The sequence below is a fragment of the Taeniopygia guttata genome, chromosome 8 (assembly GCF_048771995.1).
Source record: "Taeniopygia guttata chromosome 8, bTaeGut7.mat, whole genome shotgun sequence".
In the NCBI taxonomy this organism is placed as follows: Eukaryota; Metazoa; Chordata; class Aves; order Passeriformes; family Estrildidae; genus Taeniopygia; species Taeniopygia guttata.
In genome coordinates this window covers 27,840,495-27,852,438 of record NC_133033.1, presented here as the reverse complement: position 1 = coordinate 27,852,438, position 11,944 = coordinate 27,840,495, and the positions used below count along the sequence as shown (strand labels likewise).

Here is an 11,944-nt window from a genome sequence, read left to right as displayed (position 1 = left end):
GAGGCAAACAGTGGGGTCAGCACTGGCCACGGTCCTCATGGACCTAGCTTGGCAGCAGCCCCATGGCATGGGAGTTGGCTGCATCCCCACTGCCATGGGGACGGGATAGCCACAGGAGATGACCCACAAAGAGACAGGCTTGCCCGAGCACCCCAAAAGGAGGAGAAGGACCCCCTGAAAAGTGTTCAGCCCCAGTCCATGGTGCCCAGAGCACCAAGACCTCTCTGACCCACCGTGTCCATGTGGCAGCACCTACACTGGTGGAGGACAGAGGAGGCTGAGGTGTGATGAGGACCCTTGTGGGCCGAGTGGGACGGTGGCTCACAGCCTCCCAGCTCCCATGCCAGACGATCTCCTCTTTTGGAGGTGTTTTGCTCTGGCTATGAATCTTTATATACCATTTATAAACAGTTACTTACGCAATGTATTTTTCTGTCTTTACCTTTAAGTCTTCATGAGAAAGGTCCAGGAATATGCCAGAGGAACTTCCCCCTGACTTATTAACTTCCTTTAGAAACTTCCACCAATGTTTCAGGAACATGTCTAATTGTGTCCACGGCCCCTTGGATCATTATAATAATTATAAATCTTTTCTTACCCTGTCCTGCTTGTAAGTAGAATTGCCTTGGCCAGGTTTTCCGCAGAAATTACTCTGCTCATTTCCAACTAAAGCCAAACAAGAGCCAGGCATGTGACATGTATTTTCCAGTTCCAAAGAAACTGATGCTGCTCCACCAGGACATTCTAGACAAAAGGAGGAACCCATTCCACAAGAGCCATAACCCACTACAATTACTTTATCATTGGCCAATGTAAATGAACCTTGTTTCCTGTCTTTGGATATCTTCCTTGAAAAATGTTTTAATATAGTTGTCTCTTTCTATGGAATTGCTGAGTCTGTATATCCAATAATTCAGGAACACTTGTTTTCTAGCAGCTCCTCTGCCAAGAGTGGTCAGTTATGGGAAGGGAAGGAGCAGCCAGGCAGGCAGAGAGGCTGAGGGGCAGCTGCTGGGGAGGAGACCAGTGCCAAGTGCTGAGGGTCACCTGGGCAGGGCAGGAGCTGCCTCTCCTATTGCTGCGACACTGCTGGGACTCAGAGGGATGTTCATGGGTACACAGCCCCAGGGCAGAGCAGGCTGTGCCCCTGCCAGTTTCACTTCTGCTGGAACATGGTAGGACAGAGCAGTAGAAAAAAATACTCCTGCTTTTATTTTTGTAACTACAAATAGTTTTGTTTCAAATAGGTAACTACAAATAGGTATTGTTTTAAAAATGGAATCAAGGTGTCTGAGATGCAGAGTCTGTTGCTGCTGCGAAGACAGTATGTGACCAAGTTTGAGCTCTGTGTGGAGACAGGTGCCCCATGCCTGGGTTTGGAGAGGGGGTCCTACATGGCAGGATGGATACTTGGCAGGATGGAGGCTCACTTTGTAGGTACTGGAAAAAGGTACACATGGTAGGAGGGAGACAAGACCCGAATAATCTCTGCTGGGAGCTGGTTAATCACCAGGAGCCCTTTCACATCTCAGGTTATTTCCAACGTTGGAGGTTGGCTTCCCTGGAAGGGATTCAGGATGCTGCAGGGCACATGCTGGAATCCTGCTGCTATGCTCACCAAGGAAGGGTCTGAGCAGTGTGGGGATTTCCCAGGTGTCAGGATGGTGCATCCTGTCCCCCAGCCATCCCTCTGAGGGCACAAGGCAAGCTGCCTGCTAGGGCTTTGCTCAGCATGGGCTCAAGGGCACAGGTACAAAGACACTTTCTTGTGTCACCTCTGCACTGTCCCTCTGGACCCAGGCCCTGGAATGGAGAAGTGCCTCCTTTGCCGTGCCCCAGTGCTGAGCACCGGTCGGGGCGATGCTCTCAGTGCCGCAGAACCCTGGCGCAGGCTCCGCTGCTGGGGAAGGGGCGCGGCCGCGTGTTGCTGAGGGCAGAGGCTCCCGCCCAGGCTGGCACAGCCTGTTCCCCTCCTTATGCAATGTCTCCGCAAACCGCAGCGGAATCGGCACTGCCCGGCCGGCTCTGCTGCCGGCGATACAGCGGGCACCTTCCTGGGAGCCCCGCTCGCCCCGGGGAGGGCTCCGGAGCCCGCTGTGGGTACCCGATCCCGCCCCGTCAGGGCTGCGGGGTGGGACCGGCGAGGACACGCAAGCCTAGGTGCGGTTCCGCTGCTGCCATCCCTCCGTTCCTCCCTGGGCACACCAATGGCTCTCCCTGAGACTTTAGAGGCATCTCCTGAGCGCGGGCAGGAGATTCCCTTCCACCACAGGTCCCTAGGAAGTGCTTGACCCAAAAGGTGTCCCTGAGCTGCAGGGTGCCGTTCAGCAAGTCAGCCAGACCCTTCTCCTTCTCAACCCTTTTATCAGCTGCTGCCCTGCTCCAGGCAGCACCTGATAAAATCTTTCTCACAATTTGAAAGTGTTGGACACCAGGAGATCCATTAAGGGTGCTACCCTGGCTTGGAGGGACTGAGATAATTGCGAGCATTAGCCAGGACCAGAAGTCCAGGGGCAGGTACCCCATACCCACACCCACAGGGACCTTGAGGCACTGAGACAGCCCTGGCTGTGGAGTATAGGGGTAGTTTTAGGCAAATCACTCCTGCCCACCCTATGCAGACCCTCTAAGAGATGTTTCTTTGACCTCAGCTGTAGGACAGTTATCTGCCTCCTGCCCTTCACTGCGAAGCTGGTGCTGGAGAGCCTTTTCATTGGGCATCACTGCCACACGGGTACCTCTGCCCGTGCTGCCTTCACTGGCACCTGGCAGCAGCCACATGTGCACGGCACAGATAAGGGTTTGCCAAACAGGATGTCTGAGGCATAGATAACACCGACATTATCTCACTGCTTGAGTGATACGGCATAAACAAGTGACTCTGCCCACCTGGGATTCCCAGGCGGCACCTCTGCCCTGCCATCGAGCTGGGGCACAGGGTGGGTACAGGCTGCTGGGGTGCAGCTGCAGGGATGTGCCACATCCAGGAGCAGCCCTGAGTGACAGCCAAACCACCCAGCTTCCAGCTCCTAGGAACTGTGATTGCTCTGCTTCTGCCCTGCCTGGCTCTCCATGGCACTGTGCATCCCTGGAATGCTGAGACAAGCCACCAACTCACCTGGCCCTGCCCCAGTAGAAATCCATCCTCCTGGCAGGACAGTGGTACCAGCCACACTGGCTTGGTGTGGGGGCAGCCCAGGCACAGGAAGCACTGGTAGCCAATGAACCACGCCACCCTCCTCTTGGACACCCCCAGTGGTTTTGCCACATGTCTGGTTTAATGTAGAGATTTCAGCCTTCTCCCATCTCACATAGCAAACCCAGAGGCAGATTCCTCTGCCTGTCACCTCTGTCACCTGCTGCGTACTATTGCCTGCTCCCCTCCCTGGGCAGCAGATGAACAGGCTCAGCACCAAGAGCCGTGTATCTAGCCAGGGCTAGCTCCTGCACAGCAAAAGACATCCTCTCCTCTGGCCAGGAAATCCTGTGGCATCTCCTCCAGCTGTGCCCAGCTGTGTTTCACCTGAGACAGAAGCAACTTTGAGGACATTCTTCACCTTCTGGCAGGCCAGGGCTGAGCTTTCCTCTTCTAAAAGTTCCTCTCTCTTTCTCACCTCCCCGCTTCAGCACACAGCCTGTCTGGCTCGGCTGCTGCCAGTGATGCAGCAGGCACCCTCCCGGGTGACGATTTCTCCCCTTGGGTCTTGGTTACCTTTCTGCTCCAAGGAGTTATTGTGTTATCTATTTAGATTAGTGATTTATTATCTGCAGATATAGCAGGCAGTGGCACAATATATTTTAAAGTCTTTTTTATGCCTTAACCACCTTGCTTTTATAGATCGACAAAGTGCCCTGTCTGCACTGCCCCAGGTGTTGTTAACTGCTGGACTCTGCCCAGTGTAGCATCCCTTGATGTGTGACCCCAGGGACAGGGTAGCCTCATCTGAATCGCTGTCTCTGTGGCCATCCAGCTCTCCATGCACAGGGTGGAGCCCTTGCTGAACCTGACTCCGCCTAAGAGTCCTGACTTCTGGGACAAGCTCCTGCAAGAAAGAAACAAAAGCTAAAATAGTGAGGGGAGGGATGTTCCTAGCCCCCTGTTGTCACCTTTGAAATTATTTCTTACTCCTGTGACGTCTTGCAACTCTGCTTTAAGGGCAAGATGGTCACAGACAAAAATTTAACTGTGCTTCATCCATGGGCAAAGGGCTACAGGCTCCTCCACATCTAAGCAGCAAAAGCAAAAGGTCTTTTCTCCACATTTTTGACAGGAAATGGCAAGGGAACATCGGCAGTGCTTTCCTAGCTTCTTTTTATTTTTATTTACCTTTAAGGAAAAGGGCTATTTTGCAGAGAGGCATCTTGGGAGGATTCACTGGCCCGACAGGAGGTGAGGCAGGACGTTCTACCCCCACCCAACCTTGCTGCCCTGTGGGACTCAGGTGGCCCAGCCCCGTACCGGCACCGTACCTGGCTTCTCAGGGCAGGGCGCAGCTCCCCGGGCAGCCGGCCCTCCTCTGCTGCCGCTGCGGCTGTCACACCATTGTCACACGAAGGCTTGCCGGTGATCCGCAGGACCTGGGAACCCGCTTTTGCCCTCCAGGCACTGAGGCCCTCCGGCAGGGCGCGGGGCCGGGAGCAGTGTCCTCCCCGAGGGCCAGCGCGCCGAGCTGCGCTGGCCACGGCGTCTGTCCTGCCTGCCGCCGCGGTGCCGGGACGGTGCCCCGGGGGTGCTGGGGGCCGCTGGGCCGTTGCTCTCCACGATGAGCCGGAGAAGGCCTGAGCCAGGGAAGTCCATGATGACCACCCCCCAGCGCATCGGCTGCCCACCCCGGCGCCGCAGGTGCTGGCAGCAGCGGGGGTTCACAAAGCGGGCCACCTCCTCTGGGCAGGTGAAGAGCCCATTGCCGGAGCAGAAGGTGAGGTACATGGTGGTGGGGTCTCCGCTGGCCGCCTTCTCCAAGTGCCGCTGCACCCGGGCCCACTTGCGCTCCAGTGAGAGCACGTTCCAGGCGTCGCTGATGCTCAGCTGCTCATAGGGAATGCCCAACACCTCCCGCGCCAGCGCTTCCAGCACCACGATCTTCCCGCGCACCTGGCCTAGCGTTGGCACCTCCTCCCGGCACCACACGCAGCCCTGTCCCTCTTCCAGCAGGCAGCGGTGCAGCTGGGCAGCGAAGCCAGGCTGGGAGAAGATGGGCAGCTCCTCCTTGATGCGCATAAGCACGGCCTCGCTGGGGTGGGCGCGGAGGAAGTGCAGGGTGCGGCGCAGGACGCCACGCAGGCTGGCCCGCTGGAAGGTGCAGAGGTGGTAGATGCGGAGCTCACCCCGCGACAGCTTGCAGCGCACATCCAGGAAGCGGATGCCGGCCGCCAGCTGGGCCTCCAGGCCCCAGCTCTGGCACCGCAGGCGCCGGCCACCGAAAAGGCTGAGGGAGTCGTGGGTGCCAGGGATGGAGAGGTGGGAGAGGGGCAGGGCATCGGGGAGCTCTGCCATCCAGTCAGGGCAGCAGGCTGCCGGCTGGGGCACGCAGTCGAAGGCAGCGCTGCGCCGGGACCATGTCTCCATGCCACCGTGGGAGCGGGCACCCCGGCACCTAGCTGGCCCCCCGGAGCCCTGCCGTGGAGGAAAAGCAGACCATGAGCGGTGGGAGCATGGCCCCTATGCATCTTGATCCCACCGTCCCCAGTGGCATCCCCATGGTACCATGAAACCCTAGACCACACCATACCCTATAACATACCACATACACCCCATATACTTTGCTGCCTGTACTTCTGTCCACCGTACTGTTCCCCTGCCACTCTCAAGCACCCATCCCAGTACCCCCGAGCCCTGGTATGCCCCAGCCTCCCCCTCATTCACCCACCTGGGTTTGCCTGTGGCTGCAAAGCAGAGCCCAATGGGCAGGGCACGGCCGTGGGTGCCGGCGGCACACTGGCCGGTGGAGCGGGATGCTAGCCATTAATCTGGTGACTGTCATGACGCGCGTCCTGCCTCGCAAGTGGCACGTGCACGTGGGATTCATCCTCAGCCCTCGGCCAAGGCGCACACTTGACAGACACACTAGGCTGGAAAACCACCTGGCTGATCCCGACAGCAGCCATTCAGGCCTCTGCACCTCCCTCCCCAGGAATCAGGACAAACGGGATCTTGGTGCTGCGGGGCTCCTGGATGCTGCCCACATGAGTGGCTGTGCAGAGCCGCGGGGTGCCTGCGTGCCTGCTCCAGAGCTGTGTCCTGGTGGGACCTGGACCGCCCCGGCGAGGACTCTCTATCAGAGAGGCAACGCACAGTGTACGGAGTGGGGGTCTGTGCTTGCCAGCACATCCCAAGACCTGCTCAGCGAGAGTTCCTAAGGAAGTGGGCTTCATCTCCTTGCTCTTCAGGCACCAGGGACTGTTTCACACTGGGGTCACTGCAAGGCTGCCCGGCGGAGAGTGACCCACCTCCTGCGCAGGGGACAGAGCTGCCGAGCACCCCGGTCGGCAGCATGTGCTGAACCCAGCGGGTTTTGGAGAGGAGCCGCCGGACAGGTGACAGACCCCTCCAAGCATCCCTCCAGCTCACATCCCCTCCGCCTGAGCGGGGGCAGGCACAGGGATCCTCCGGGGGCGTTCTCCTCTGCCACTGCAGGAACAGCCGGCGGGGACCGGCCGAGGGGCACCTTCCCTGCGCCTCGGGCGGCCGGGCTGAGCGGGGGTCTCTGGGGCTGTCCCTGCCCCGACAGCCCCGCCCTGGCCCCGGCAATGGCCCCGTGTCGCGTCCGCCCGCGGCTGCCCGGGCACGGAGCGCCCCGCCCGCGGAGCCGCAGCCGCTCCGCCCGGCCCGGCCCGGCCCGGCCCGGCCCCGCCCGCTGCGTCGGCATGGCGGCGGCGGGAGGCGGCGGCCGGAGCTGCTTCGTGCTGGGCGCCTCCGGGGAGACGGGCCGGGCGCTGCTGCGGGAGCTGCTGGCCCGGCGGGCCTTCGCCCGGGTCACGCTGATCGGGCGGCGCCGGCTGAGCCTGGGCGAGGCGGAGGCGGCCGTGGTGCGCGGGCCGGGCCGGGGCGGGCCGTGGTGGCGGGACCGGGACGGCGGCGCTGACCCTCGGCCTCCCCGCAGGAGCAGACAGTGGTGGACTTCGAGCGGCTGGGCGAGCACGCCGCCGCCTTCCAGGGACACGACGTGGGCTTCTGCTGCCTGGGCACTACCAGGGCCAAGGCTGGCGCAGTGAGTGGAGACCCCCTGACCCCCGGGCGAGCAGGGGTCGCTCTTGTCCCTTCCCCTGCCCGCTCCCTGCCCCGCTGACCCTCCTCTTCCCCCGCAGGATGGCTTTGTTCGCGTGGATCGGGACTACGTGGCGCAGGCAGCAGAGCTGGCGCGGGCAGGGGGCTGCAAACACTTTGTCCTGCAGTCCTCCCGAGGGGCAAATGCACAGAGCCGCTTCCTCTACCTCCGCGTGAAGGTGAGGGGGCTGCTGGGGTGGGCTCCTGATGCTCTTGCAGGAGTCGCGGGTTGCCGGGATGCTCGGGAAGCAAGCAGAAGCTGAGGTTTAGAGAGCCAAATGGCTCTGAGGGTCCTCCCGCTGCTGCGGGACAAGAGAAGGGGCTGGCTGGACAGCTATACAACTGGCTTCTTATAAAGCAGTACAACATCTGCATGCAGTGTCTGCCTTCCTCCTCAAACTCCAGAAACATCTGCTGGGGTCTCTAGCCCAATAACAGTTCCCCAGCCTTAAGCTGGGATGGCTTCACAGAAGTGTGGGGAGGCTCAGGGTTGTGTCCAGGTGAGGCATGACCTATCTCGTGATGGAAAGCCCGCAGGATCCCCAGGGAGGACCACACCCATCACAAAAGCTTTTTTCTCCATATATTGTGTGCTGCAGCTCCCAACACCTGCTGGACTTAGAGCTTCCTGCCAGTGTCTTGTGCCACCTTGATCCATCCCCAGGCTGGATGCGGAGTCCAGGTGCTCTTCGGAGCAGCCTGTTGCAGTTTAGCGTGATGGTTGCAAGGGCACACTGCTGACCTGTGGTCCATGTCCACCACAGGCCCTTGCCCCGGCTGCCTAGCCTGGAGAGCTGTTCCCTGCCTGGCCAGTTCCAGCTTCACATTGGTGTTAGTGCCGTCCTGCCCTTGGCTCAGCAGGTCTTTCCTGCCTGTTCTTGGGGTGGCAGAGATGGTGTTTGCAGTCATCCTTGTCTCCTTTCGTCCTGCCTGGCTGCTCTGACAGGGAGAAGTGGAAAACCTGGTCCAGGCTGTTGGTTTTGATCACTGTACCATTCTCCGGCCAGCGTGAGTACTGGTAGAGGAGGGAGGGCACAGAGTGGAGGGTTGCCAGGGCAGCAGGGAAATGCTTCACTGGGAGATGGAGGAAGAGAAAGGGTACTTGAGGGCAGGACCAGGGATGGAACTGGAGAATGCCAACAGCTGCAAATGCAGCTCATGGATGAGCAGACTGCTTCCCAGTGCTGCAGGGAGCAAGCTCTGCAGTTTCCTATGGCACATCCCACTGCTAGTGCCATGTGCCATGCAGGGACAGGAGCCTTGGGCTGAAAGCACAGGTTGAGGCACATAGGTCAGAGATTAGCTCCAGATGGACCTTGACCTTATGCAGAGGGAACACTCACCTGTGTCCTTTCAGGTGTATTGTGCTCTTGCTACCTAGGAGAACTGGAATTCTGCTTTTGTCAACACAGTGGGGAAAGCAGTTTAGTGTCCAAGGGCCCACCTCTGTCACGTTCCATGACCCTGCTAAAGCCCAAAGCCCATGTCAGTTCAGGGAGCTTGTCTGGGCCCTGGTGCAGCTGGAGAACTCGGTCTCTAGCTTTCACTCAAGATTGTTTCATGCTTACCCACCTCACGTCCTTGCTCTGCAGGGTGCTGCTGTGCAAGCGCCAGGAGTCCCGGCCCATGGAGTGGATAGTCCAGCAGTTCTTGGGTGCTGTGGCTCGGCTGTTCCCCACCGCTTACTCAGTGCCTGTGGAATCGGTGGCCAAGGCTATGGTGGCCTGTGTGCTGCAGCCAGGAGAGGGGAAGGTAAAGGTGCTGGAGAACAGGGCTATCCATGAGCTGGGAAAGGCAGTACCACAGCAGGGCACATAGAGCAGAAGGGATGACAGGCAGGAGCTTGGTTCACTCTTCACGTGCTCTCTGGGCTCAGGATGAACACACTCATGGGAGAGGTGTGGGGTGCTCGCATGGCTAGTGTGGAGCCAGAGGTACATCCACTTCTTTGCACTTTGGCTGATTCTGTCAAGGGATCAAAAATGCAGGTGCTGGCTGAGGATAAGCAATGTGCTCTGCTGCCTGGATCCATAATATGAATACGGGTCAAGATGATGTAATCCAGGCCTTGAATAAAACCCTGTGACTGATCCGGTTGTGCTGGCTTTGTGTTGAAATAATATCTGTCTCCAATAACCCAGCCTCAGCTCATGTGCTCAGATCATGTCACTTCAGGGAATGCTCACAGGCAGGTGACACGCCCAGGAAAGCAAAGGCACAGCTGCCTGTGTGGATGCTGCACTTGACAGAACACATGGTGGCATCAGTGCTGCTTGGATAGCCGAGCCCCTGGATGCTCAGCAGCAGCTGCTGAGGCGCCAAGAGTGGTGGCTCTGCCTGCGGCAGGTCTGTGTAGCCACTCCTGGCCTCATCTGCTGAGGGTGCAGAGCTCCAGGGATGCTGCTATTCACACCTGGCCTGCCACTCAGTACCTGTAGTCGCAGAAACACCGTGCAAATACTTGCAAACACCCGTCCCTCTGGGCTTTCCTTGCAGGCACAAATGAGTCTGAGCCCAGCCACGTTTTTCCAGGAGTGCTCTGCATGTGCAAAAGTTGAGGTCAGCCCTGTGTGCACCTTGTAGGGGGCTGGCTCCTGCCCAGGTGCCAGAACAGGAGCACTTCCTTGCTCCAAGAATTACACAAGAACAGATGAGAGACCAAATTGCAAGAGGAGAAAAAGAAGCTTTAATACAAAGGATTCTCCGGCTTACATAGACCAGTAAGATACATTCTACTTGATTAGCTAGTTAAAAAAAACAAATCTCACACACCATCCTTGAGAAGAACAGAAAAACGAAGTGGAAAAACACCACCTGCAGATTGTTTATACTAACAAGTTAACACATTCCTACAAGTCCCTAAAAATTCTCACGAGCCACTGTGAGGAACGGTTGCCGTTTCTCTGTCCCTGACCAGGCTGGCATCCACAGAGCGGGTTCCTTCTGTAGGTGTGGAGCAGGCATGAGGAGCAGGGCAGCGTCCCAGGCGTGGCCCCGGCTGTTCTCAGGCCTCATGCTCAGGGTCGAGGAACTCGGTGGCTCCCCACATGGGATGCAGAACATACGTGACTCCCAAGATCCCTGCTGGCCAGAGTCCCAGTACTCCGGGTAGCGCTGCTTTCCAGGATTTTCTCTGACCTCACCCACGGCTCTTGTGTCAGTGACTTGGATGTGGCAAATGGAGGGAGCCTAGATCTCATCTCCTTCTACACAAGCATTTCTATCCTTGGCTTGGGTCTCAGAAGGTTGGTGGAGGCAGTGAGATGGTGTAAGGCCTGTACCTAGACATTTCCTTAGCCACATGAGGGGCTCAGCTCAAAGGGACCACAGAGCCACAGCTACTGATAAGACTGTCCCAGTGAGAGCAAAACAATATCTTTAGAATACTATTTAATGCACAAAGGGAAATGAGAGGTAGGCTGAGGAGCACAAAGGCTGGTCACCTGAAACACTGGGTTACACAGGCATGATGCACTCATGGTGCTCAAACAGATTTTTTTTAAAAGGGTATGTACTTATATGAGGGAGTGGAAATGAACACACCTGAAGTGGTAAGACCATAAAAGAAGTGAAAATTGAGATGAGAGAATAAAAAAAAAAAAAGAATTCAATCTCTGGAAAGTTACAGGTGAAAGGCAAGCCACAGATGTGAGAAAGCATCCTAAAGGCATAAACATGAATTATGACTATGTGAGAAGCAGAAAGTTCTCCAGAGAGGCTCAAGGACAGGATGTGATCAGGCTCTATAGGAAGGAATGAGCTATCACAGAAAGCCTCGCTGAGTTACTTGCATTGCCCTTTGTTGTTAAGGAGCTCACACTACCATCATTCCTTAGGGGACACACTGTCCCAAAGCATGCAGGGGAAAAAAATATTTTAAACACCAATTTTAGAACACATGGTTAAAAGTCTGCCAGAAGGAGCACTCGGATGAATGGCCAAATACTCTCCTGGGTGAGAATTGCAGCTATCCCTTTACCAAAAGGTCAACATTGTTAAATATAATGCTAGTTCTTAAAAAGTTCCAGTGGGAACCAGGAAACAGCAAAGCAGCTAGGCTGCCTTCTATAAAAGGCATGTTGCTAGAAGGGATAATAAAGTCTGGAAATTAGCAGGGCCAAGGATAAATTGGGTGTAATGGGAGATTCCACATGGCTTTTGAGGGGGCAGTTGCAAGGCACAAGCCTGGAGCCCTCTTGGAAGAAACCAGCCATTGTGTACACAAGACAATCTGCTCCTCAGAGTGCACTCAGATCTCCAAAAAGCTCTCCCAGAAGGGCTCTTAAAGAAATTTAGCTGTTGTGGGAAGACAAGGAAGGTCTGTGTTGTTTCTTACTGGAAATATTTTCTTAGCCCTCCAAAGCTTTGAAACACACAAAACAAACATTTCTTGCTGGACAAAGGTTTGTGGAAAACGCAAGCCAGTTCTGTGTAATCCTTGTTTCTGCTCAGTGGTAACAGTTTCTTTTTCAGTGTTTCAGATAAATCTGTGTTAAAATGCATAGCTGCGATCCCAGCACACAGTATAGATTCCTTATCACCCTCCCACATGGAGTTTCGTCATGCACTTTGGACCTCAGTTGCCCAATTTGCTTTGTGCACTCCTTGAACCCCCAACCCAGAGCTTTGGAAGAGATTCTGGACACTGGTCACTGAGTTACGACAGAGGGGATTTGC

At 56.6% G+C, this 11,944-nt stretch overlaps 2 protein-coding genes across 5 annotated transcripts; one reads left to right on the top strand and one right to left on the bottom strand.

The window, feature by feature from the left end:
- Positions 1-4,478: 4,478 nt before the first annotated feature.
- LOC115496188 (1-phosphatidylinositol phosphodiesterase-like) lies at positions 4,479-5,578 on the bottom strand. The gene has a single exon (XM_030279057.4). The coding sequence runs from the start codon at positions 5,567-5,569 to the stop codon at positions 4,547-4,549; it is 1,023 nt and encodes a 340-aa protein (XP_030134917.4). The 5' UTR covers positions 5,570-5,578; the 3' UTR covers positions 4,479-4,546.
- Positions 5,579-6,735: 1,157 nt separating this feature from the next.
- HTATIP2 (HIV-1 Tat interactive protein 2) lies at positions 6,736-9,357 on the top strand. 4 transcript variants are annotated; one of them, XM_072932858.1, is made up of 6 exons: positions 6,736-7,029; positions 7,104-7,211; positions 7,309-7,446; positions 8,214-8,275; positions 8,860-9,019; positions 9,144-9,357. In XM_072932858.1, the coding sequence occupies exons 1-6, from the start codon at positions 6,751-6,753 to the stop codon at positions 9,186-9,188; spliced, it is 792 nt and encodes a 263-aa protein (XP_072788959.1). In that variant the 5' UTR covers positions 6,736-6,750; the 3' UTR covers positions 9,189-9,357. The 4 variants fall into 4 exon arrangements, with proteins under 4 accessions (XP_072788959.1, XP_072788961.1, XP_030135660.2 ...); XM_072932860.1 differs by lacking the exon at positions 8,214-8,275; XM_030279800.4 differs by having other exon boundaries at positions 8,860-9,357.
- Positions 9,358-11,944: the final 2,587 nt, after the last annotated feature.

Excerpts from the sequence above, each read along its gene's own strand:
- HTATIP2 (XM_030279800.4), top strand. The coding sequence starts at position 6,751 with ATGGCCCCGTGTCGCGTCCGCCCGCGGCTGCCCGGGCACGGAGCGCCC. Across the intron at positions 7,030-7,103 it reads GCGAGGCGGAGGCGGCCGTG|GAGCAGACAGTGGTGGACTT; the intron begins GTGCGCGGGCCG and ends GCCTCCCCGCAG. Across the intron at positions 8,276-8,859 it reads TGTACCATTCTCCGGCCAGC|GGTGCTGCTGTGCAAGCGCC; the intron begins GTGAGTACTGGT and ends CTTGCTCTGCAG.
- LOC115496188 (XM_030279057.4), bottom strand. The coding sequence starts at position 5,569 with ATGGAGACATGGTCCCGGCGCAGCGCTGCCTTCGACTGCGTGCCCCAG.